The 23,878-nt window shown below is 43.1% G+C and overlaps 1 protein-coding gene across 2 annotated transcripts in view; it reads left to right on the top strand.

Moving 5' to 3' along the window:
- The window catches only part of LOC115204095 (G-protein-signaling modulator 1), a 58,643-nt gene that overhangs the window by 18,303 nt on the left and 16,462 nt on the right, over nt 1-23,878 (top strand). For both annotated transcript variants that reach the window (XM_029769404.1, XM_029769405.1), the window contains exons 5-11: nt 5,053-5,176; nt 7,096-7,211; nt 7,548-7,703; nt 8,016-8,124; nt 9,745-9,859; nt 22,272-22,342; nt 22,463-22,627. In XM_029769404.1, the coding sequence (XP_029625264.1) occupies nt 5,053-5,176; nt 7,096-7,211; nt 7,548-7,703; nt 8,016-8,124; nt 9,745-9,859; nt 22,272-22,342; nt 22,463-22,627 (856 nt within the window). The remainder of the gene's footprint in view (nt 1-5,052; nt 5,177-7,095; nt 7,212-7,547; nt 7,704-8,015; nt 8,125-9,744; nt 9,860-22,271; nt 22,343-22,462; nt 22,628-23,878) is intronic.

Genomic DNA, 23,878 nt, shown 5'->3' with positions numbered 1-23,878 from the left:
CATGGAGGTCTGGATTTGGAGTCACACTCAAAATTCAAGTGCAAAACCACACTACAGGCTGATCCAACTTTGATGTAATGTCCTTAAAACAAGTCAAAATGAGGCTCAGTAGTGTGTGTGGCCTCCACGTGCCTGTATGACCTCCCTACAATGCCTGGGCATGCTCCTGATGAGGTGACGGATGGTCTCCTGAGGGATCTCCTCACAGACCTGGACTAAAGCATCCGCCAACTCCTGGACAGTCTGTGGTGCAACGTGGCATTGGTGGATGGAGCAAGACATGATGTCCCAGATGTGCTCAATTACAATTGGATTCAGGTCTGGGGAACGGGCGGACCAGTCCATAGCATCAATGCCTTCCTCTTGCAGGAACTGCTGACACACTCCAGCCACATGAGGTCTAGCATTGTCTTGCATTAGGAGGAACCCAGGGCCAACCGCACCAGCATATGGTCTCACAAGTGGTCTGAGGATCTCATCTCGGTACCTAATGGCAGTCAGGCTACCTCTGGCGAGCACATGGAGGGCTGTGCGGCCCCCCCCCCAAAGTAATGCCACCCCACACCATGACTAACCCACCGCCAAACCGGTCATGCTGGAAGATGTTGCAGGCAGCAGAACGTTCTCCACGGCGTCTCCAGACTCTGTCACGTCTGTCACGTGCTCAGTGTGAACCTGCTTTCATCTGTGAAGAGCACAGGGCGCCAGTGGCGAATTTGCCAATCTTGGTGTTCTCTGGCAAATGCCAAACGTCCTGCACGGTGTTGGGCTGTAAGCACAACCCCCACCTGTGGACGTCGGGCCCTCATACCACCCTCATGGAGTCTGTTTCTGACCGTTTGAGCAGACACATGCACATTTGTGGCCTGCTGGAGGTCATTTTGCAGGGCTCTGGCAGTTCTTCTCCTGCTCCTCCTTGCACAAAGGCGGAGGTAGCGGTCCTGCTGCTGGGTTGTTGCCCTCCTACGGCCTCCTCCACGTCTCCTGATGTACTGGCCTGTCTCCTGGTAGCGCCTCCATGCTCTGGACACTACGCTGACAGACACAGCAAACCTTCTTGCCACAGCTCGCATTGATGTGCCATCCTGGATGAGCTGCACTACCTGAGCCATTTGTGGGTTGTAGACTCCGTCTCATGCTACCACTAGAGTGAAAGCACCGCCAGCATTCAAAAGTGACCAAAACATCAGCCAGGAAGCATAGGAACTGAGTAGTGGTCTGTGGTCCCCATCTGCAGAACCACTCCTTTATTGGGGGTGTCTTGCTAATTGCCTATAATTTCCACCTGTTGTCTATTCCATTTGCACAACAGCATGTGAAATGTATTGTCAATCAGTGTTGCTTCCTAAGTGGACAGTTTGATTTCACAGAAGTGTGATTGACTTGGAGTTACATTGTTGTTTAAGTGTTCCCTTTTATTTTTTTGAGCAGTGTGTGTATATATATATATATATATATCACACACACACACACACACACATACACAGTGGGGGGAAAAAAGTATTTGATCCCCTGCTGATTTTGTACGTTTGCCCACTGACAAAGAAATGATCAGTCTATAATTTTTATGGTAGGTTTATTTGAACAGTGAGAGACAGAATAACAACAAAAAAATCCAGAAAAACGCATGTCAAAAATGTTATAAAATGATTTGCATTTTAATGAGGGACATAAGTATTTGACCCCTCTGCAAAACATGACTTAGTACTTGGTGGCAAAACCCTTGTTGGCAGTCACAGAGGTCAGACGTTTCTTGTAGTTGGCCACCAGGTTTGCACACATCTCTGGAGGGATTTTGTCCCACTTTGCAGATCTTCTCCAAGTCATTAAGGTTTCAAGGCTGACGTTTAGCAACTCGAACCTTCAGCTCCCTCCACAGATTTTCTATGGGATTAAGGTCTGGAGACTGGCTAAGCCACTCCAGGACCTTAATGTGCTTCTTCTTGAGCAACTCCTTTGTTGCCTTGGCCGTGTGTTTTGGGTCATTGTCATGCTGGAATACCCATCCACGACCCATTTTCAATGCCCTGGCTCAGGGAAGAATGTTCTCACCCAAGATTTGACAGTACATGGCCCCGTCCGTCGTCCCTTTGATGCGGTGAAGTTGTCCTGTCCCCTTAGCAGAAAAACACCCCCAAAGCATAATGTTTCCACCTCCATGTTTGACGGTGGAGATGGTGTTCTATGGGTCATAGGCAGCATTCCTCCTCCTCCAAACACGGCGAGTTGAGTTGATGCCAAAGAGCTCCATTTTGGTCTCATCTGACCACAACACTTTCACCCAGTTGTCCTCTGAATCATTCCGATGTTCATTGGCAAACTTCAGACGGGCATGTATATGTATTCTTGAGCATGGGGACCTTGCGGGCACTGCAGGATTTCAGTCCTTCACGGCGTAGTGTGTTACCAATTGTTTTCTTGTTGACTATGGTCCCAGCTGCCTTGAGATCATTGACAAGATCCTCCCGTGTAGTTCTGGGCTGATTCCTCACCGTTCTCATGATCATTGCAACTCCACGAGGTGAGACCTTGCATGGAGCCCCAGGCCGAGGGATATTGGCAGTTCTTTTGTGTTTCTTCCATTTGCGAATAATCGCACCAACTGTTGTCACCTTCTCACCAAGCTGCTTAGCGATGGTCTTGTAGCCCATTACAGACTACTGTAGGTCTACAATCTTGTCCCTGACATCCTTGGAAAGCTCTTTGGTCTTGGCTATGGTGGAGAGTTTGGAATCTGATTGATTGATTGCTTCTGTGGACAGGTGTCTTTTATTCAGGTAACAAACTGAGATTAGGAGCACTCCCTTTAATAAGAGTGTGCTCCTAATCTCAGCTCGTTATCTGTATAAAAGACACCTGGGAGCTAGAAATGTTTCTGATTGAGAGGGGGTCAAATACTTATTTCCCTCATTAAAATGCAAATCAATTTCTAACATTTTTGAAATGCGTTTTTCTGTATATTTTTGATGTTATTCTGTCTCTCACGGTTCAAATAAACCTACCATTAAAATTATAGACTGATCATTTCTTTGTCAGTGGGCAAACGTAGAAAATCAGCAGGGGATCAAATACTTTCACCCCCACTATATATATATATATATATATATATATATATATATATATATATATATATATATATATCCATATCCCACTGGGCTATTAGCACCTTCAAAATCGTTCTCTGCGCTCAATTAACACTACTTTAATCCGTCTGTGAAGGAGAGGGACAAAAGCGAATTGCCTTTACAGTTTAAAAGCAATTACTGTAGTACACAATCCCTTGTGGACACACACTGAGATGCTTCCTCGGGCCTTTTGTTTGGTATGGCAACATGGTGACAGGCCAGTTGTCTATGTCAAAGCTTTCATAACTACTGATGTACTGTAGGCTGCTGTAAACGTTGTGTAACCAGGAGGTACAAAATATACAGTGCCTTCAGAAAGTATTCATACCCCTTGATTTATTCCACATTTTGTTGTGTTACAGCCTGAATTCAAAATGGATTAAATATTATTATTTTCTCCCATCTACACTCAATATTTTTGAAAATAAAATGCTAAAATATATCATTTACATCAGTATTCACACCCCTGACTCAATACTTTGTAGAAACAGTTTGGGCAGCAACTACAGCTGAGTCTTTCTGGGTAAGTCTCTAAGAGTTTTCCACACATGGATTGTGCAACATTTGCCTATTATTGTTTTCAAAATACTTCAAGCTTTGTCATATTGGTTGTTGATCATTGCTAGAGAACCATTTTCAGATCTTGCCTTTTAGATTTTCAAGTAGATTTAAGTCAAAGCTGTAACTCTGCCACTCAGGAACATTCACTGTCTTCTTGGTAAGTAACTCCAGTTTATATTTGGCCTTGTGTTTTTGGCTATTGTCCTGCTGAAAGGTGAATTAATCTCCCAGTGTCTGGTGGAAAGCAGACAGGATTTTGACTGTGCTTAGCTCAATTGCGCTTCCTTTTTATGCTGGAAAACTCCCCAGTCCTTAACTATTACAAGCATACCCATAACATGATGCTGCCACACTATGCTTGAAAATATGGAGAATGGTAATCAGTAATGTATTGTATTTGCCCCAAGAATAACACTTTGTATTCAGGACAAAAAGTGAATTGCTTTGCTACATTTTTTGCAGTATTACTTTAGTGCCTTGTTGCAACCAGGATGCATGTTTTGGAATATTTTTTATTCTGTACAAGCTTACTTTTCACTCTGTCAATTAGGTTAGTATTGTGGAGTAACTACAATGTTGTTGATCCATCCTTAGTGTTCTCCTATCACAGCCATTCAAATCTGTAACTGTTTTAAAGTCACCATGGCTTCATGGTGAAATCCCTGAGCGATTTCCTTCTTCACCGGCAACGGAGTTAGGAAGGACGCCTGTATCTTTGTAGAATGGGTGTATTGATACACCATCCAAAGTGTAATTAATAACTTCCCTATGCTCAAAGTGATATTCAATGTCTGCGTTTTTTTTACCCATCTACCAATAGGTACCCTTCTTTGCGAGGCATTTGAAAACATTCCTGGTCTTTGTTGTTGAATGTGTGATTTGAAATTCACTGCTCGAGTGAGGGATGGTACAGATAATTGCATGTGTGGGGTACAGAGATGAGGTAGTCATAAAACAATCATGTTGAACACTATTATTGCACACAGAGTGAGTCCATGTGACTTAATATGTGACTTGTTAAGCAAATTATTACTCCTGAACGTATCTACTTAGGCTTGTCATAACAAAGGGATTGAATACTTATTGACTCAAGACAGTTCAGCTTTTCATTTTTTATTAATTTGTAAAATTTCAAAACACACAAATCCACTTTGACATTGAGGTATTGTGTCTAGGCCAGTGACAATTTTTTTCTTCTATTTAATCCATTGTAAATTCAGGCTGTGCTACAACAAAGTGTGGATAAAGTTGAGGGGTGTGAATACTTTCTGAAGGCACTGTAGAATGTTCACTCCAAGACAACAAAAATGTGACTTTGTGTAAAACACAATTTTGTAACAAATTCAAGTCCTCCTCTCTACTAAAGGATGAACCTGTGTCTGGTCAAAGAGCTGGGCGACAGAGCCGCTCAGGGGAGGGCCTTCGGTAACCTAGGCAACACCCACTACCTGTTGGGAAATTTTGTGGAGGCCATAAAATTCCACAGACAGGTGAGATACATATCCCTGGGATAGTAGTCAACATCATATGATGTACCAGTAAAGATATATATATATATATATATACACACACACACACACACACACACACACACACACACACACACACACACACACACACACACACACACACACACAATAGTATGACATAACAATTAATGGAAGGTGTTTTCACACTAGATCATTTCGCCCCTGGGTGAAAACACATAAGAGACACTTGCCTTTATCTTTGTGAATGAGCTCAATGTAAGTGTATGATGTACTTACAAGACGAACAAGTATCAGTTTCGCAACACAATATTTTTCCGTCTATAGGGTAAAGAATAGTCAAGGCCAACAATATAGACACATACAGTTGTGGCCAAAAGTCTGCTGCCTCAGTTTGTATGATGGAAATTTGCATATACTCCAGAATGTTATGAAGAGTGATCAGATGATTTGCAATTAATTGCAAAGTCCCACTTTCCCATGCAAATGAACTGAATCCCTAAAAAACATTTCCACTGCATTTCAGCCCTGCCACAAAAGGACCAGCTGACATCATGTCAGTGATTCTCTCGTTAACACAGGTGTGAGTGTTGATGAGGACAAGGCTGGAGATCACTGTCATGCTGATTTGAGTTTGAATAACATACTGGAAACTTCAAAAGGAGGGTGGTGCTTGGAATCATTGTTCTTCCTCTGTCAATCATGGTTACCTGCGAGGAAACACGTGCCATCATCATTGCTTTGCACAAAAAGGGCTTCACAGGCAAGGATATTGCTGCCAGTAAGATTGCACCTAAATCAACCATTTATAGGATCATCAAGAACTTCAAGGAGAGCGGTTCAATTGTTGTGAAGAAGGCTTCAGGGCGCCAAAGAAAGTCCAGCAAGCTCCAGGGACGTCTCCTAAAGTTGATTCAGCTGCGGGATCGGGGCACTACCACTACAGAGCTTGCTCAGGAATGGCAGCAGGCAGGTGTGAGTGCATCTGCACGCACAGTGAGGCGAAGACTTTTGGAGGATGGCCTGGTGTCAAGAAAGGCAGCAAAGAAGCCACTTCTCTCCAGGAAAAACATCAGGGACAGACTGATATTCTGCAAAAGGTACAGGGATTGGACTGCTGAGGACTGACAACTGGGGTAAAGTCATTTTCTCTGATGAATCCCTTTTCCGATTGTTTGGGGCATCCGGAGAAAAGCTTGTCCGGAGAAGACAAGGTGAGCGCTACCATCAGTCCTGTGTCATGCCAACAGTAAAGCATCCTGAGACCTTTCTTGTGTGAGGTTGGGCTCACTCACAATTTTGCCTAAGAACACAGCCATGAATAAAGAATGGTACCAACACATCCTCCGAGAGCAACTTCTCCCAACCATCCAAGTGGTTGTTTGGTGACAAACAATGCCTTTTCCAGCATGATGGAGCACCTTGCCATAAGGCAAAAGTGATAACTAAGTGGCTCGGGGAACAAAACATCTATTTTGGGTCCATGGCCAGGAAACTCCCCAGACCTTAATCCCATTGAGAATTTGTGGTTAATCCTCAAGAGGCGGGTGGACAAACAAAACCCCACAAATTCCGACAAACTTCAAGCATTGATTATGCAAGAATGGGCTGCCATCAGTCAGGATATGGCCCAGAAGTTAATTGACAGCATGCCAGGGCGGATTGCAGAGGTCTTGAAAAAGAAGGGTCAACACTGCAAATATTGACTCTTTGCATCAAGTTCATGTAATTGTCAATAATTGACACTCATGAAATGCTTGAAATTATAGTTCAGTATTCCATAGTAACATCTGACAAAAATATCTAAAGACACTGAAGCAGCAAACTTTGTGGAAATTAATATTTGTGTCATTCTCAAAACTTTTGGCCACGACTGTACAGTACATATCCAAGAAAATATATAAACTTTATTTTGTTCACAGAGACTTTCCATTGCCAAGGAGTTCGGTGACAAAGCAGCAGAACGTAGAGCCTATAGTAACCTTGGCAATGCTCTGATTTTCCTGGGCCAGTTCAACACTGCCACGGAGTACTACAGGTTAGAAGAGACTACAACACTGACACCTAGTGGACATAATGTGTATCAACCAATGAGGCTCAGAGCGCTATGTGATATCATAGACTTCATAACCTGCATGCATTCAAATGTAATCATGTTTTAGATCAATATAATGTATGAAATTATTTTATAATTAAAATGTTTCATTTAAAATAAATTGTTGGAATTGTGTGTGGGACAGTAAAAAACACATTATCAAACTTTAAATATCACTGTTCTCCTCTTTTTCCATTCATCACCCTCTCCCCCTCTGCATACATCTAATTTTCATCTCCCTCTCGCTCTCCTTCTCCCCCCTCTCCCTGTTCCATCCAGGAAAACTCTGCAGCTGTCTCGTCAGTTAAAGGACCAGGTGATGGAGGCCCAGGCGTGTTACAGCCTGGGGAACACCTACACTTTGCTGCAGCAGTACGAGAGAGCCATAGACTACCATCTCAAACACCTCCTCATAGCCCAGGAGTTCACTGACAGGTACACACACACCTATATGCACACTCGCATGCAGTCACACACACACACACTTGCACACAAGCACCACAGGAGGTTGGTGGCACCTTAATTGGGGAGGACAGGCTCGTGGTAATGAATGGTGCAGAATTAATAGAATGGTGCAGAATTAATAGAATGGTATCGGATACATCAAGCACATTCCATTTGCTCCGTTCCAGCCATTATTATGAGCCGTACTCCCCTCAGCAGGCTCCACTGACATGCACACAAACCTTAACATGCTTATCATTATGCTGTTTGATTTGTTCCTTCTCTAACTGTATGTTTTGATAGGGTTGGAGAGGGCCGTGCCTGCTGGAGTCTGGGAAATGCCTATGTATCTTTAGGGAATCATCGCCAGGCCCTGCACTATGCCCGCAAACACCTGGATATCTCCAGAGAGGTAACCACTGCATTTTTAAGAAGTTCATTTTCAGACCAATATAAACTCATAAAAAAAAGAAACATCCTCTAACTGTCAACTGCGTTTATTTTTAGCAAACTTAACATGTGTAAATATTTGTATGAACATAACAAGATTGAACAACTGAGACATAAACTGAACAAGTTCCACAGACATGTGACTAACAGAAATTGAATAATGTGTCCCTGAACAAAGGGGGGGTCAAAATCAAAAGTGACAGTCAGTATCTGGTGTGGCCACCAGCTGCATTAAGTACTGCAGTGCATCTCCTCCTCATGGACTGCACCAGATTTGCCTGTTCTTGCTGTGAGATGTTACCCCACACTTCCACCAAGGCACCTGCAAGTTCCCAGACATTTCTGGGGGGGAAAGGCCCTAGCCCTCACTCTCCGATCCAACAGGTCCCTGACGTGCTCAATGGGATTGAGATCCGAGCCTTTCGCTGGCCATGGCAGAACACGGACATTCCTGTCTTGCAGGAAATCATGCACAGAACGAGCAGTATGGCTGGTGACATTGTCATGCTGGAGGGTCATGTCAGGATGATTCTGCAGGAAGGGTACCACATGAGGATGTCTTCCCTGTAACGCACAGCGTTGAGATTGCCTGCAATGACAACAAGCTCCGTCCGATGATGCTGTGACACACCGCCCCTCCAAATCGATCCCGCTCCAGAGTACAGGCCTCGGTGTAATGCCCATTCCTTCGACGATATACGCAAATCCGACCATCACCCCTGGTGAGACAAAACCGTGACTCGTCAGTGAAGAGCACTTTTTGCCAGTCCTGTCTGGTCCAGCGACGGTGGGTTTGTGCCCAAAGGTGACGTTGTTGCCGGTGATGTCTGGTGAGAACCTGCCTTTACAACAGGCCTACAAGCCCTCAGTCCAGCCTCTCTCAGCCTATTGCGGACAGTCTGAGCACTGATGGAGGGATTGTGCATTCCTGGTGTAACTTGGGCAGTTGTTGTTGCCATCCTGTACCTGTCCCGCAGGTGTGATGTTCGGATGTACCGATCCTGTGCAGGTGTTGTTACACGTGGTCTGCCACTGCGAGGACGATCAGCTGTCCGTCCTGTCTCCCTGTAGCACTGTTTTAGGCGTCTCACAGTACGGACATGGCAATTTATTGCCCTGGCCACATCTGCAGTCCTCATGCCTCCTTGCAGCATGCCTAAGGCACGTTCACGCAGATGAGCAGGGACCCTGGGCATCTTTCTTTTGGTGTTTTTCAGAGTCAGTAGAAAGGCCTGTTTAGTGTCCTAAGTTTTCATGACTGTGACCTTAATTGCCTATCGTCTGTAAGTTGTTAGTGACTTAACGACCGTTCCACAGGTGCATGTTCATTTATTGTTTATGGTTCATTGAACAGGCATGGGAAACAGTGTTCAAAACCCTTTACAATGACGATCTATGAAGTTATTTAGATTTTTACGAATTATCTTTGAAAGACAGGGTCCTGAAAAAGGTCTGTTTCTTTTTTTGCTGAGTTTATTTGCCGTTGCCATTATCAGACTAACAATAATCAGACAGACAGTGAAGTCCCATACACCTGCAGTCAACAAGGTATTTTTCTCTCTCTCCCTTCTAACTCTCTCAGATTGGGGACAGGAATGGCGAGTTGACTGCCAGGATGAATGTGGAGCAGCTGATGGAGGCTCTGGGGGTCAACGAGAGTGACCTTTCACCCTGCGGGTCAGAATTTGAGGTGCAAGGTATGTGGGAGATTTCCTTCTATGGTTCTACCTTGAACTTGTATTTTCAGTGTGAGAGGGAGACTTAATGCGTCCGCATACATTGGTTCGGTTTGCTCCTAGTGGTACAAGGCCAGGCGAAGTAATCATTTGTGCTCGCATACTCCCTTAAAATAACTTTGCTTTAGAAACGTGAAGAAAGCGGCAATATTACTGTTTATCCCTCTTCAGATGCCATATAAACAACATAGCCAGTACACTTCCTCAAAATAGTAAGAATTAATCTAAGATAACTCAAGAAATCTGTTATGAATTTGGATGTTTTTGCCGAGGAGGTCTTAGTCGCGCAATTTTACGTCGAACTAAGATGTTTGGTGCAGTGTTTCTCAAGTGACATTTTTTACATGAAAACTAGTCTGTCGTTGAATGACAACAAACACTTCATTGGGGAATCCCTACTGTTGACCAATCCCAGACAAAGAGTCTGAGACTTTCGCCCACCCGAACTTCGGCTTGCCATGTGTGTTTGAACTGCAAACTGTTTCAACTTGGATGCCTATGTTAAGCTTAACAGTATAGAAATTATGACCACGTGCCAGAGTCTGGTGTAGTGGTGAAAGCTCCCAACTTTGGACCACATATGCCCCCTGGAACATAAAAAAAGGAGAACAAATAAATACATAAATGATGACCACTGGAGATTTTTGGGAAAAGGATAAGGTTAACCCATAGATATTGGTTTGAGTCTAGATGTGTGTTTGTCCCCTTGATGGTTCAGTGTAGGATTTGAGGGTAAGATGATTAACCCTTATAGGGTTCTATATATATACTGCTCAAAAAATAAAGGGAACACTTAAACAACACAATGTAACTCCAAGTCAATCACACTTCTGTGAAATCAAACTGTCCACTTAGGAAGCAACACTGAATGACAATAAATTTCACATGCTGTTGTGCAAATGGAATAGACAACAGGTGGAAATTATAGGCAATTAGCAAGACACCCCCAATAAAGGACTGGTTCTGCAGGTGGGGACCACAGACCACTTCTCAGTTCCTATGCTTCCTGGCTGATGTTTTGATCACTTTTGAATGCTGGCGATGCTTTCACTCTAGTGGTAGCATGAGACGGAGTCTACAACCCACACAAATGGCTCAGGTAGTGCAGCTCATCCAGGATGGCACATCAATGCGAGCTGTGGCAAGAAGGTTTGCTGTGTCTGTCAGCGTAGTGTCCAGAGCATGGAGGCGCTACCAGGAGACAGGCCAGTACATCAGGAGACGTGGAGGAGGCCGTAGGAGGGCAACAACCCAGCAGCAGGACCGCTACCTCCGCCTTTGTGCAAGGAGGAGCAGGAGAAGCACTGCCAGAGCCCTGCAAAATGACCTCCAGCAGGCCACAAATGTGCATGTGTCTGCTCAAACGGTCAGAAACAGACTCCATGAGGGTGGTATGAGGGCCCGACGTCCACAGGTGGGGGTTGTGCTTACAGCCCAACACCGTGCAGGACGTTTGGCATTTGCCAGAGAACACCAAGATTGGCAAATTCGCCACTGGCGCCCTGTGCTCTTCACAGATGAAAGCAGGTTCACACTGAGCACATGTGACAGACGTGACAGAGTCTGGAGACGCCGTGGAGAACGTTCTGCTGCCTGCAACATCTTCCAGCATGACCGGTTTGGCGGTGGGTCAGTCATGGTGTAGGGTGGCATTTCTTTGGGGGGCCGCACAGCCCTCCATGTGCTCGCCAGAGGTAGCCTGACTGCCATTAGGTACCGAGATGAGATCCTCAGACCCCTTGTGAGACCATATGCTGGTGTGGTTGGCCCTGGGTTCCTCCTAATGCAAGACACCACAGACTGTCCAGGAGTTGGCGGATGCTTTAGTCCAGGTCTGGGAGGAGATCCCTCAGGAGACCATCCGCCACCTCATCAGGAGCATGCCCAGGCGTTGTAGGGAGGTCATACAGGCACGTGGAGGCCACACACACACTGAGCCTCATTTTGACTTGTTTTAAGTTGGATCAGCCTGTAGTGTGGTTTTCCACTTGAATTGAGTGTGACTCCAAATCCAGACCTCCATGGGTTGATAAATTGGATTTCCATTGATTATTCTTGTGTGATTTTGTTGTCAGCACATTCATCTATGTAAAGAAAAAAGTATTTAATAAGATTATTTCATTCATTCAGATCTAGGATGTGTTATTTTAGTGTTCCCTTTATTTTTTTGAGCAGTGTATTGTGAGCGGACCAAGTCATTTGGTGTCCAGAGAGTCCAGAGTAGGTTTTCTTGATTCAACACAGTTCTCTATTGAGGGATTTCTGACAATACAAACACTCCAACACAGTCAATGAGAATCTCCAAAGGAACAACATACAACTTCTTCTTTAGATGACACAGGATCACATTACGATTATCTTCAAACTATAACAACAATCACATATTCATCACCGTCTTAATGGATCTTCATGGATAGCACCTCTCTCTCCGTAGCCATTCTCCAAAGATAGTTTATCTTCCCCCCTTCTTGCTGGTTCCATCCTCTCTCTTGTAGGAGAAAGATAATCTCATTAGTACCGTCAGCTGTGCTTAATTGACTCTGGTTACCTGGTCTCACATGTCTTGTTGGGCTACTATCCGTGAGCCCAGCCTGCCCTCTGGTGGTCCTTCCACAGTGTGTATGTATATGTGTGTGTATATATATATATATATATATATATATATATATATATATATATATATATATATATATATATATATATATATATATATATATATATATATATATATATATAAATATAATTCTACCTGGAGCTCTAAAATCATAACATGCAGAACTAACAGTCTAAATTAATCTACTTTTGTTGTTTATTTGAGTAGATTTTAAATTTTACCTGTCTAAACATTTTTAAACATGAGTTCATCTCTATGTGGATAAGAAATACATATACAAACTAAAGGGGATGGTTATATTTCTTTTGATAACTGACCCAGACATACTTTTTCTGGGCGATACTAATGACCATAGTAATAATACAGTGAGGGGAATAAGTATTTGATCCCCTGCTGATTTTGTACGTTTGCCCACTGACAAAGAAATGATCAGTCTATAATTTTAATGGTAGATTTATTTGAACAGTGAGAGACAAAATAACATAAAATCCAGAAAAACGCATGTCAAAAATGTTATAAAATGATTTGCATTTTAAGGAGGGAAATAAGTATTTGACCCCTCTGCAAAACATGACTTAGTACTTGGTGGCAAAACCCTTGTTGGCAATCACAGAGGTCAGACGTTTCTTGTAGTTGGCCACCAGGTTTGCACACATCTCAGGAGGGATTTTGTCCCACTCCTCTTGCAGATCTTCTCCAAGTCATTAAGGTTTCGAGGCTAACGTTTGGCAACTCGAACCTTCAGCTCCCTCCACAGATTTTCTATGGGATTAAGGTCTGGAGACTGGCTAAGCCACTCCAGGACCTTAATGTGCTTCTTCTTGAGCCACTCCTTTGTTGCCTTGGCCGTGTGTTTTGGGTCATTGTCATGCTGGAATACCCATCCACGACCCATTTTCAATGCCCTGGCTGAGGGAAGGAGGTTCTCTCAAGATTTGACGGTGTATGGCCCTGTCCATCGTCCCTTTGATGCGGTGAAGTTGTCCTGTCCCCTTAGCAGAAAAACACCCCCAAAGCATAATGTTTCCACCTCCATGTTTGACGGTGGGGATGGTGTTCTTGGGGTCATAGGCAGCATTCCTCCTCCTCCAAACACGGCGAGTTGAGTTGATGCCAAAGAGCTCCATTTTGGTCTCATCTGACCACAACACTTTCACCCAGTTGTCTTCTGAATCATTCAGATGTTCATTGGCAAACTTCAGACTGGCATGTATATGTGCTTTCTTGAGCAGGGGGACCTTGCGGGCGCTGCAGGATTTCAGTCCTTCACGGCGTAGTGTGTTACCAATTTTTTTTTTGGTAACTATGTTCCCAGCTGCCTTGAGATCATTGACAAGATCCTCCCGTGTAGTTCTGGGCTGATTCCTCACCGTTCACATGATCATTGCAACTCCACGAGGTGAGATCTTGCATGGAGCCCCAGGCCGAGGGAGATTGACAGTTCTTTTGTGTTTATTCCATTTGCGAATAATCGCACCAACTGTTGTCACCTTCTCACGAAGCTGCTTGGCGATGGTCTTGTAGCCCATTCCAGCCTTGTGTAGGTCTACAATCTTGTCCCTGACATCCTTGGAGAGCTCTTTGGTCTTGGCCATGGTGGAGAGTTTGGAATCTGATTGATTGATTGCTTCTGTGGACAGGTCTTTTATACAGGTAACAAGCTGAGATTAGGAACACTCCCTTTAAGAGTGTGTTCCTAATCTCAGCTTGTTACCTGTATAAAAGACACCTGGGAGCCAGAAATCTTTCTGATTGAGGGGGGGTCAAATACTTATTTCCCTCATTAAAATGGAAATCAATTTATAAAATTTTTGACATGCGTTTTTCTGGATTTTTTTGTTATTCTGTCTCTCACTGTTCAAATAAACCTACCATTAAAATTATAGACTGATCATTTCTTTGTCAGTGGGCAAACGTAGAAAATCAGCAGGGGATCAAAAACTTTTTTCCCTCACTGTAATTATCAACATGGAAAGCCCTATTTAGTATTTTCTGTTTTTTACCAGCCCTGGTTCACATGCAGAGGCACTGCCCAGCTCGCTCTCCATCTCCATACCACACCCCGCCCTCACACAATCCCGGGCACACTCTCGCGCACACACACACACACACACACACGCTCAGAAGGAAAACATCCCACCACTCCTCCAGCCAAACTCTTGAGTTGAGAGAGCGAGAGAGAGGCAGGACCTGTGATGGGTTCACACAGGATACTTACTGGACGCTGCAAATGGAATTAAACTATAGACTAATAACAATTATAGAAACAGTTTATTTTCAATTTATGTGACTGACAACAATTACTTTACCATAGCTCTTCAGAGTATGAGGTAAGCCTTTGAATTATTTGAATGTACTGTAAATGGTATTGGACGCTTTGCCCTTCTAGTTGCTATGGATCTGTAAAGAATAGTCAAGCGGTTTGAATGCATACTTGAGAAGGCTTCTGTGAAATTCTATAAGCTATTCTCTATTCAATTGGTTGAGGGAGATGTATGTATATGTCAGAGCTGGATTGAGTTTAGCAAAGCTCAGAATAAGCTTTAGAGAATGCATACTTTTGAATGCATACAGAGCCATGGGCTTAGATAAATGATGTATGCAGAGTAATGTCTCATTGTGCTTCTGTCAACAGAATCCTTCTCTGCTGATAATGCATCTTAGTGAATGCATTATGTATGCCCCTCTAAAAGGACCTCTGTAGAAGTATAGAGTCATCATTTCAGCTCGATCGTTCTGAGAATGGATTCAATCCATCGCGGATCAGAGGATGGAGTCATTTAGCAGATGCTCTTATCCAGAGCGACATAGTTAGTGCATTCATCTTAAGTTAGCTAGGTGGGACAACCACATATCACAGGCATAGAAAGTACATTTTCCCCCAATAAAGTAGCTGTCAGTAGAGTCAGAGCTAGAAAGGGGTTGGGGGGGGGGGTCAAGATTATTTTTGAAGAGGTAGGGTTTCAGATGTTTTCGGAAGATGGGCAGGTACTCTGCTGACCCAGCTTCAAGGGGAAGCTGGTTCCACCATTGGGGGGCCAGGACAGAGAAGAGCTTGGACTGGGCTGAGCGGGAGTTGTCATCCTGTAGGGGTTGGAGGGCCAAGAAACCTGAGGTGGCAGAATGGAGTGCTTGGGTTGGGGTGTAGGGTTTTTGCATAGCCTGAAGGTAGGGAGGGGCAGTTCCTTTTGCTGTTCCATAGGTAAGCACCATGGTCTTGTAGTGAAAACAAGCTTCGACTGGAAACCAGTGGAGTGTCTGGAGGAGCGGGGTGACATGAGAACTTCGGAAGATTGAAAACCAGGCTGGCTGCAGCATTCTGGATAAGTTGCAAGGATTTGATGGCACAAGCGGGGAGCCCAGCCAACAGCGAGTTGTAGTAGTCCAGACAGGAGAGGACAAGTGCCTGGATTAGGACCTGCGCCGCTTCCGGTGTGAGGTAGGGTCGTACTCTATGGATGTTGTAGAGCTTGACCCTGCAGGAGTGAGTCACTGCTTTGATGTTTGCAGAGAACGACAGGGTGTTGTCCAGGGTCACGCCAAGATTCTTTGTACTCTGGGAGTGTGACACTGTGGAGTTGTCAACCATGATGGAGAGGTCTTGGATCAGGCAGGCCTTCCCCGGGAGGAAGTGCAGCTCTGTCTCGTTGGTGAGCTTGAGGTAGTGGGCCGAGATCCAAGGTGAAATTTCTGCCAGGCACGCAGAGATGCGTGTCGCCACCTATGTGTCAGAAGGGGGAAAGAGAAAAGTAGTTGTTTCTTCCACATAGCAATGATGGGAGAAACCCTGTGAGGATGTGACGTAGCCGAGTGAGTTGGTTTATAGAAAGAAGAGGGCCTAGAACCGAGCCCTGTTGGACAGCAGTAGTGATGTGGTGCAGACACAGATCCTCTCCACGTCACCTAGTAGGAGCGGCCTGGCAGGTAGGATGCAATCCAAGAGTGTGCAGAGCCTGAGACGCCTAGCCCTGAGAGGGTGGAAAGGAGGATCTGATGGTTTACGGTGTCAAAGTCAGCGGTTAGGGTCAAGAAGATTGTTCTGAGAGATAACAAGAAAGTTGATCAGAGACAGCACGCTCAAGTGTTTTGAAAAGAAAGAAGGGATACAGGTCTATAGTTTTTGACATCCAATGAGTTGAGTGTTGGTTTCTTTAGGAGGGGAGCAACTGTGGCTATTTTGAAGTCAGAGGGGACACAGCCAGTGGTCAGGGATGAGTTGATAAGGGAAGTGAGTAATGGGAGAAGGTCTCCAGAGATGGTCTGGAGAAGGGGATAGGGTCGAACGGGCAGGTTGTCGGGCGGCCAGACCTCACTAGTCCCAGGATGTCATCTGGAGAGAGAGGGGAGAAAGAGGTCAAGGCGTAGGGTAGTTCTGTGTGAGTGAGACCAGTGGACTCAATAGGTGATAGGTGAGTAGCAGATGTCGTCAACCTTCTTCTCAAAGTGATTGACAAAGTCGACTGCGAGGAGGGAGGGTAGGGGTGGAGGGTTAAGGAGGGAGGATAAGGTAGAAAATAGTTTCCTAGGTTTAGAGGCAGAAGCTTGAAATTTAGAGTGATAGAAAGTGGATTTAGCTGTGGATACAGAGGAAGAGAAGGTAGAGAGGAGGGAGCGAAAGGATGATAGGTCCTCCAGAAGTTTTGTTATATTTATATATTTGTTATATATATTTATATATTGGTCCAGACAATCTATACACCAAAAATTATTCATTAATATATGACCATTGGAACATGTCAAAACATGACTTAATTTGTGACATGTGTAAAAAAAATTGTAACCTCACTTGTACAAAGACTAAATATAGTGCAATACAGAAACCTCTGTAGTTTACAAATGACAATGAGTTGAATCATACTGTATATTTAGCATATTTGGGCTTGGAACAGGTCAAATAACAATAATGCTTTTAAACAATTTTAATTTGGAAATGTATTTCAAAATACATTTGAAGTCATTTGAATGATTCTTTATTTTCTCAATCTCAATTTTGATACTGGAAATTAGATAGTGACAATCAATGTGGCCTGCCTAGACACTTGTTCTAACTTGTGTTGTTGACACCAAATTTCATGGATTTACACCAAACAGAAATTGTTCAGTGGCGCATTTTGATATTGTACTAAATATAGTAAAAGGATGTGAATGTGTTTTAATGTTTCTCCCAGACAGACATGCACTGTTACTCATTCACGTACAGTTATACAAATGACATACTCTACAATTCTACATGTAGTAAGAGTTGAGAGGAAATCCACGTATTGTCTTTTTCTTACCCATTTATGTCATTGTGATATATTGTTTGAAAAATATTCAGGCGATATACTCTGTATTCCTAGAGAACAGCAATGTTCTAAGGCTATGACAGGAGAAAGATAAAGGGGCCATGTGAGAAATAATCTGATCAAGACAGACGGATCTTCTTGATGAAGACAGACGGATAGATGGAATGTTGAGCGGTCATTGTTTGAGGTCACTTCAGGTAATTCCGGTCAATTGCATCTTCCATTGAGTCTGGGTTGGGAGGAAAGGGTTTGTCAGGTGGACACAGCCCTGCTCTGTCTATGGAGAGGACATGTTGGATGTGTCTGTTTGGAGCCCCAGGCCCATGCTGTACAGACTGTGGTTAGCTGGGACCCGAGCAGACAATGAGAAGAACAGACGTTCAGGTTGTTATAATTGTGATGAAGTTTGGAGTATTGTAGTTTGCGATTCATTGGTGCTTAGTGTTTTCTATGCAAGAATAACTTTATGCCTTACTGGTTTGACAATTTGTAAATAGTATGTAATTTAGGACTGGGTTGTGTCTTCATTTGGGGGGAATTCCAATCTGAGTTAAGCCACCATAAATAATTCCCTTTTAATGCACTTTTCTCTCTACGCACTTTCTGACCTTGCTATTAACCTGCTATTAATTTAGGGAGGAGATTTAAAAAAATAAGGTGTGGCAGTGTGTCTTCAGATATTCTGACCTTGACTTAATTCCTTCATAATTCCACCACATTTACGCATGATGAAAAGATGAATAAAGTGGAGCAACCTGTCAGTTCCAAGTGGAACAACATCTACTTTATTTTTTTCCAATGGAAATAACAGCATTCTCCATACACTGTAATATATACATTGATAAGAACTATTGATAAGAGCTAGGTAAATGAGTAAGCCGTTTGGATAAGGGGATTGTAAATAAAAATAACAATTGTTTCAGATATATTTTACCTTATGATTGCTGGAGACAAATCTGAAACAAGCCATATGGCAGCGAACTGAAGCATATCAACATACTGTATCACCTTTTCCACAGTGAAGTTTATGATTATGCTGGCCTTACAACTTGGGATGAAATTGGGGAACCCAAGCTATCAGCTTCTGTAGCCATGAGCAAATGACAGTATATTATATGCCCAGACTTTTCACTGTATTTTTGAAAACTATTTGTATCATGTTAAATATTAGCCTCTATCGGTAGCCACCGTCAGTTATACCCACATACATTTATAACTGTCAGTGACTTGTTAGTTTCCTTACATTTTACATCATTCAATTACATTGTTATTTTACTGTTCATTCCTCTGTCACGTTTGTGTGGTTGTTCCTGAGGATCTCTAGCAATAGTGGATCATATTAGGCTAACGTATTATAAGTTGTGTAGTAATTTGGGACATGTAGTCTATTTGAATCATGATGGAACGCATCATGAAAACCCTATTGAATGAAAACTCCATGAGAAAATCTGTTGACCAGCAAGTGGGAGGGTTTTCAGCAATTGAATTAAATGTATTCAACGTGTGCAAGGGAACCATGACTGCAAAGTCTGTTACGCACCTGCATACGGTAAATCTGAATCCCAACTACTGAAGTGCATAGGAAAGGTGTACATTTCCTAAGTCTGAATCGGCCCTTGATGTGCATGTCTGAGATAACTAGGCCTTCAGTGAGTCCGTACACTGGACACGTGAGAGCCGAAGGGAACAAGTGTAGATAGATTTGGGATGGCCAAATCCAGCAAGAAACCAACATATACATTTTTAGATAAATAAAGTTAGGTGATTATGTCCCAGTCCAGACAGACATAACACAGACCATGTATGACAACAAAATATTTGGTTGTGTACACTGGGTACGGTGTAGAGTGAGTGATGGTAATCATCAAGCATTACATTTTCCCCTCTAAACAAATACACAGATGGGTTCTCTGATGCACATAACAGAAACACAATGAAAATAGAGACGTTTAAGTTTAGAAAAATTAGGCCCCAGACACATGGTTAAAATCTATTGGTCATATCATGAAGCACAAATAAAAACGTTCAGAATAATGATAATAACATAACTTTCTAAATGTAATTGCTAATTCAATAGCTAACAATACAACCAAATACATAGTGTTTTATTTTTTTACTTAGTGTCACATGACTGATAGATCTACGTAGATAGAACAAGCATGAGAAGTGGACTTCAGAAGTGGACATACAGGGTACGTCGGTAGGGCTGTGACGTTTGTGGATTTTTGGGTAACGATTGTCATGCAAATGGTACGGTTATTGTCAATTTTCATTTTTGTTGAAAAATGTTGTGAGCTTGTAATAAATACAACACAGCCTTGATGACACCCCTATCTCAAAAACGAATGCTTTTAATCGCTTGGAACTTTTGGATTATGATGCTTCTCTTCCATAATGATGCTTCTCTTCTGTTCTGCTCGTAAAATGATTACCAACTCTAACCACTTCAAATGACAAACTCATATTATGTAAACAATATCTACTTCAATATAAAGTTGAATCCCCCTTCTCCTAAAATAAATATATTAAGATGATTATGATTTTTTCTTTTAAAGTTCAGTTATTGTCGGTTACACAATTATACAATAATTGTGCCAGTCCTACACATTCTCTGTATCTCAGTGCAGGCCGTCCAGCTCACACCCTGGCCCAACATTCCCTAGGGGTTCATGGCTCGTAAAGGGCCCCTTATCCATAGTCTTTTTACTTGGCTGTCTGACTGAACCTCGTCCTCACCACACATCGCAAGACCATCTGTTTGAGCTGTATGGGAAACAGTCTAGATATGTGTTTTGGTTTTATGTTTATAAAGGTTTATCGGTTGAGCAATGTAGTTTTTGAATGGTCACCCTACAGAACCTTTTGTAATACATCAATGTTAGAGACATTGGTAAGATGACGTTATTGCACCCTTTATAAGGGGTTTGTAAACCTATTTTTAAACTGTTTAAACCTCTTAGATGTAAAGTCGCCTGTTTAGGGGACTCGCGTGGTTCTGGTACCGGTTCCGACTGACATTTTTGCTTAAAAATGGATCTATTTCGACACCCTAGATCGAAATGGGGTAGCCCTGGTAGTGTTAGTCCTGGTTCCCACGGACGCAGTAGTATATTTAGTCCGCCTGTGTGAGGTAGGATGTGAAATCTAAGTAGCACATTCAGAGATAAAATAATTCATAGATTAAACAAAAAACACTTTGTTTAATATGAGATGAAAGGCAAGTTCTTAACGAGTTTAGGAAGCCAAGCTAGAGCTATGTGTGACGTTCACAGTTGTGGGAGGAGATGTTTTGATCAAGAGAGACCTTTAGAAAATATGCACATTTTCTCTAACACTAAACATACAAATATGTATTTTAGAGAGATAAGGAATCTTAGTGGTTTAATAATTGTATTGTGCTATATTTAGAAAACACATGTCAATTCAAGCCGTATCCATACAGTTTTGTTGAATTGGAAATACGTCATAAAATATTTCGTAGTTTAATATTTGTACTGTGTACTTGAGTTTGTGTCCTCAAAAGTGACTACACCTCAGCAATGTATAACTATTTTTACCAGAAAGGTGAGATTTTGACCTTTCTTGGAGTATGCAGCATTACTAGTTATTGTTTATGGTCCTCTCACAATAAATATTTACTTTCAGGGATTACGTAGATTATATTTTAGATTACATGTATTAATAGATTGAACTGATCATCCAGATTCAATCAGAAATGAATACATATTGTAACAAGATCAAGGGTGTGGCGTTTCCACGTCACTAAGGTCATTAACATAACAGGCACCAGTAGAATGCAAAGGGGAAGTTTATTAGGTATTTTCGTACATGGGGAATTCACCTAACAGTCCACAAGCCGTTCTCTTTGTCCGTTCCATTTTTCCAGGGGTAATCCTCACACTCGGGTCCTCAGCCAATCCGGTCCGGTACACAAGGGGGTTAGTCCGACAGTCCACGTCACAATGTGTAATCTCACAGATAGTATTCTCTCTTCTCCCACTCTTCATAATGCTCTTGGTTCTCTCCTACTCTGCCCCATTATGCATGCTGCTTCCCCCTTTTATCCCCAAACATTCCCTGGCTTAACGAGTTACAGTCTTGCCTCGTTGGGGCAGGAAGTCCATATAAGGCCCGGGGGTGGAGCCAACAGACTGCCCAGATATCTCCCCTCAATCACCAATCCCCTCATCTCTCCCTGCCCACTGCCACAATATTTATGAAATATCTGTACATACTTTAACGACCCTAGCCTTGATGAGTGTGTTACTATGTCTCTGAGTGGGATTGTGGATAGGGTGTTTGTCTTGGGTCAGGTGACCCGGTTAAAGCCCTCCTCAGGGCAATAATGTCCCCCCATTCATTACAGTACTAAAGGGCCCACTAAACCATCCATACACACTAAACCGTCCATTGACATGTTTACAAAGGGTACCTTATGCTTTGATGTCCTCTTTTGCTCTCTTCTTTGTTCTAGGAGCCAGACCCAAAATTACCAAGAGAAACAGTATGGACAGTGTCGAACTGTGGAAGTACTCGTCAGATAAGGTAAAAACAGTGATTTTGTTGATTCCATTGAGATTTTGTTTTCTCACCTCATTTCTGACATTTTATAAAATGACAACATACACATGTAAAATCAATGAAAATCCAATGGTATCACTGCAGAATGGAGACAGCCAGGAATTGGACAGTATATCCCGGAGATCCAAGAGGCAGCAGTCTCAGCCAAGTAGAGGGAAGGGCTACCCCGACAGCCAGTCCTCAGATGAGAGGCAGTGGTTTGACTCCCCTGTGGACGCCGATGAAATCACAGTCCAAGTCCCGCCTCCGGTGAGTAGCCATATCTTCTTTAACCATTATTTAACTAGGCAAGTCGGTTATGAAAAAATTCTTATTTACAATGACGGCCTACCCCGGCCAAACCCGGACGACGCTAGGCCAATTGTGCGCCGCCCTATGGGACTCCCAATCACGGCCGGATGTGATGCAGCCTGGATTCCAACCGGGGACTGCAGTGACGCCTCTTGCAACTAAGTTCTGAAAAACGTAGTTAACCAGAAAATATCATTTTCCATCCACGCAACCAATGTTTATCCGAGTAGATTTATATTTGTAACTTTCTTTTTAAATTGCCTACTTTGCCCACCCGTTGACATACAGTGCATTCAGAAAGTATTCAGACCCCTTAACTTTTTCCACATTTTGCTACGTTACAGCCTTATTCTAAAATGTATTAAATAAAAAAAGAATTAGCAAATGTATTAAAAAAACAACAGAAATACCTTGTTTACATAAGGATTCAGACCTTTTGCTATGAGATTCGAAATTAAGCTCAGGTGCAGAATTTTTCCAATGATCATCCTTGGAGTCCAACTGTAGTAAATTCAATTGATTGGACATAATTTGGAAAGGCACACACCTGTCTATATAAGGTCCCACAGTTGACAGTGCATATCAGAGCAAAAACCATGCCATGAGGTCGAAGGAATTGTCTGTAGAGCTCCGAGACAGGTTTGTTTTGAGGCACAGATCTTGGAAGTGTAGCAAAAAAATTCTACAGCATTGAAGGTCCCCAAGAACACAGTGGCCTCCATTCTTAAATGGAATAAGTTTGGAACCACCAAGTCTCTTCCTAGAGCTGGCCGCCTGGCTACACTGAGCAATCGGGGGAGTTCCTCTGTGGCGATGGGAGAACCTTCCAGAAGGACAACCATCTCTGCAGCACTCTACCAATCAGGCCTTTATGGTAGAGTGGCCAGACGGAAGCCACTCCTCAGTATAAGGCACATGACAGCCAGCTTGGAGTTTGACAAAAGGCACCTAAAGACTCTCAGACCATGAATTCTCTGGTCTGATGAAACCAAGATTGAACTCTTTGGCCTGAATGCCAAGCGTCACATCTGGAGGAAACCTGGCACCATCCCTACGGTGAAGCATGGTGGTGGCAGCATCATGCTGTGGGAATGTTTTTCAGCGGCAGGGACTGGGAGACTAGTCAGGATTGAGGGAAAGATGAATTGAGCAAAGTACAGAGACTTCCTTGATGAAAACCTGCTCAGGACCTCAGACTGGGGCGAAGGT

This window comes from Salmo trutta, chromosome 12, assembly GCF_901001165.1.
Source record: "Salmo trutta chromosome 12, fSalTru1.1, whole genome shotgun sequence".
Taxonomy (NCBI): Eukaryota; Metazoa; Chordata; class Actinopteri; order Salmoniformes; family Salmonidae; genus Salmo; species Salmo trutta.
This window is presented reverse-complemented; position numbering and strand designations above follow the sequence as displayed.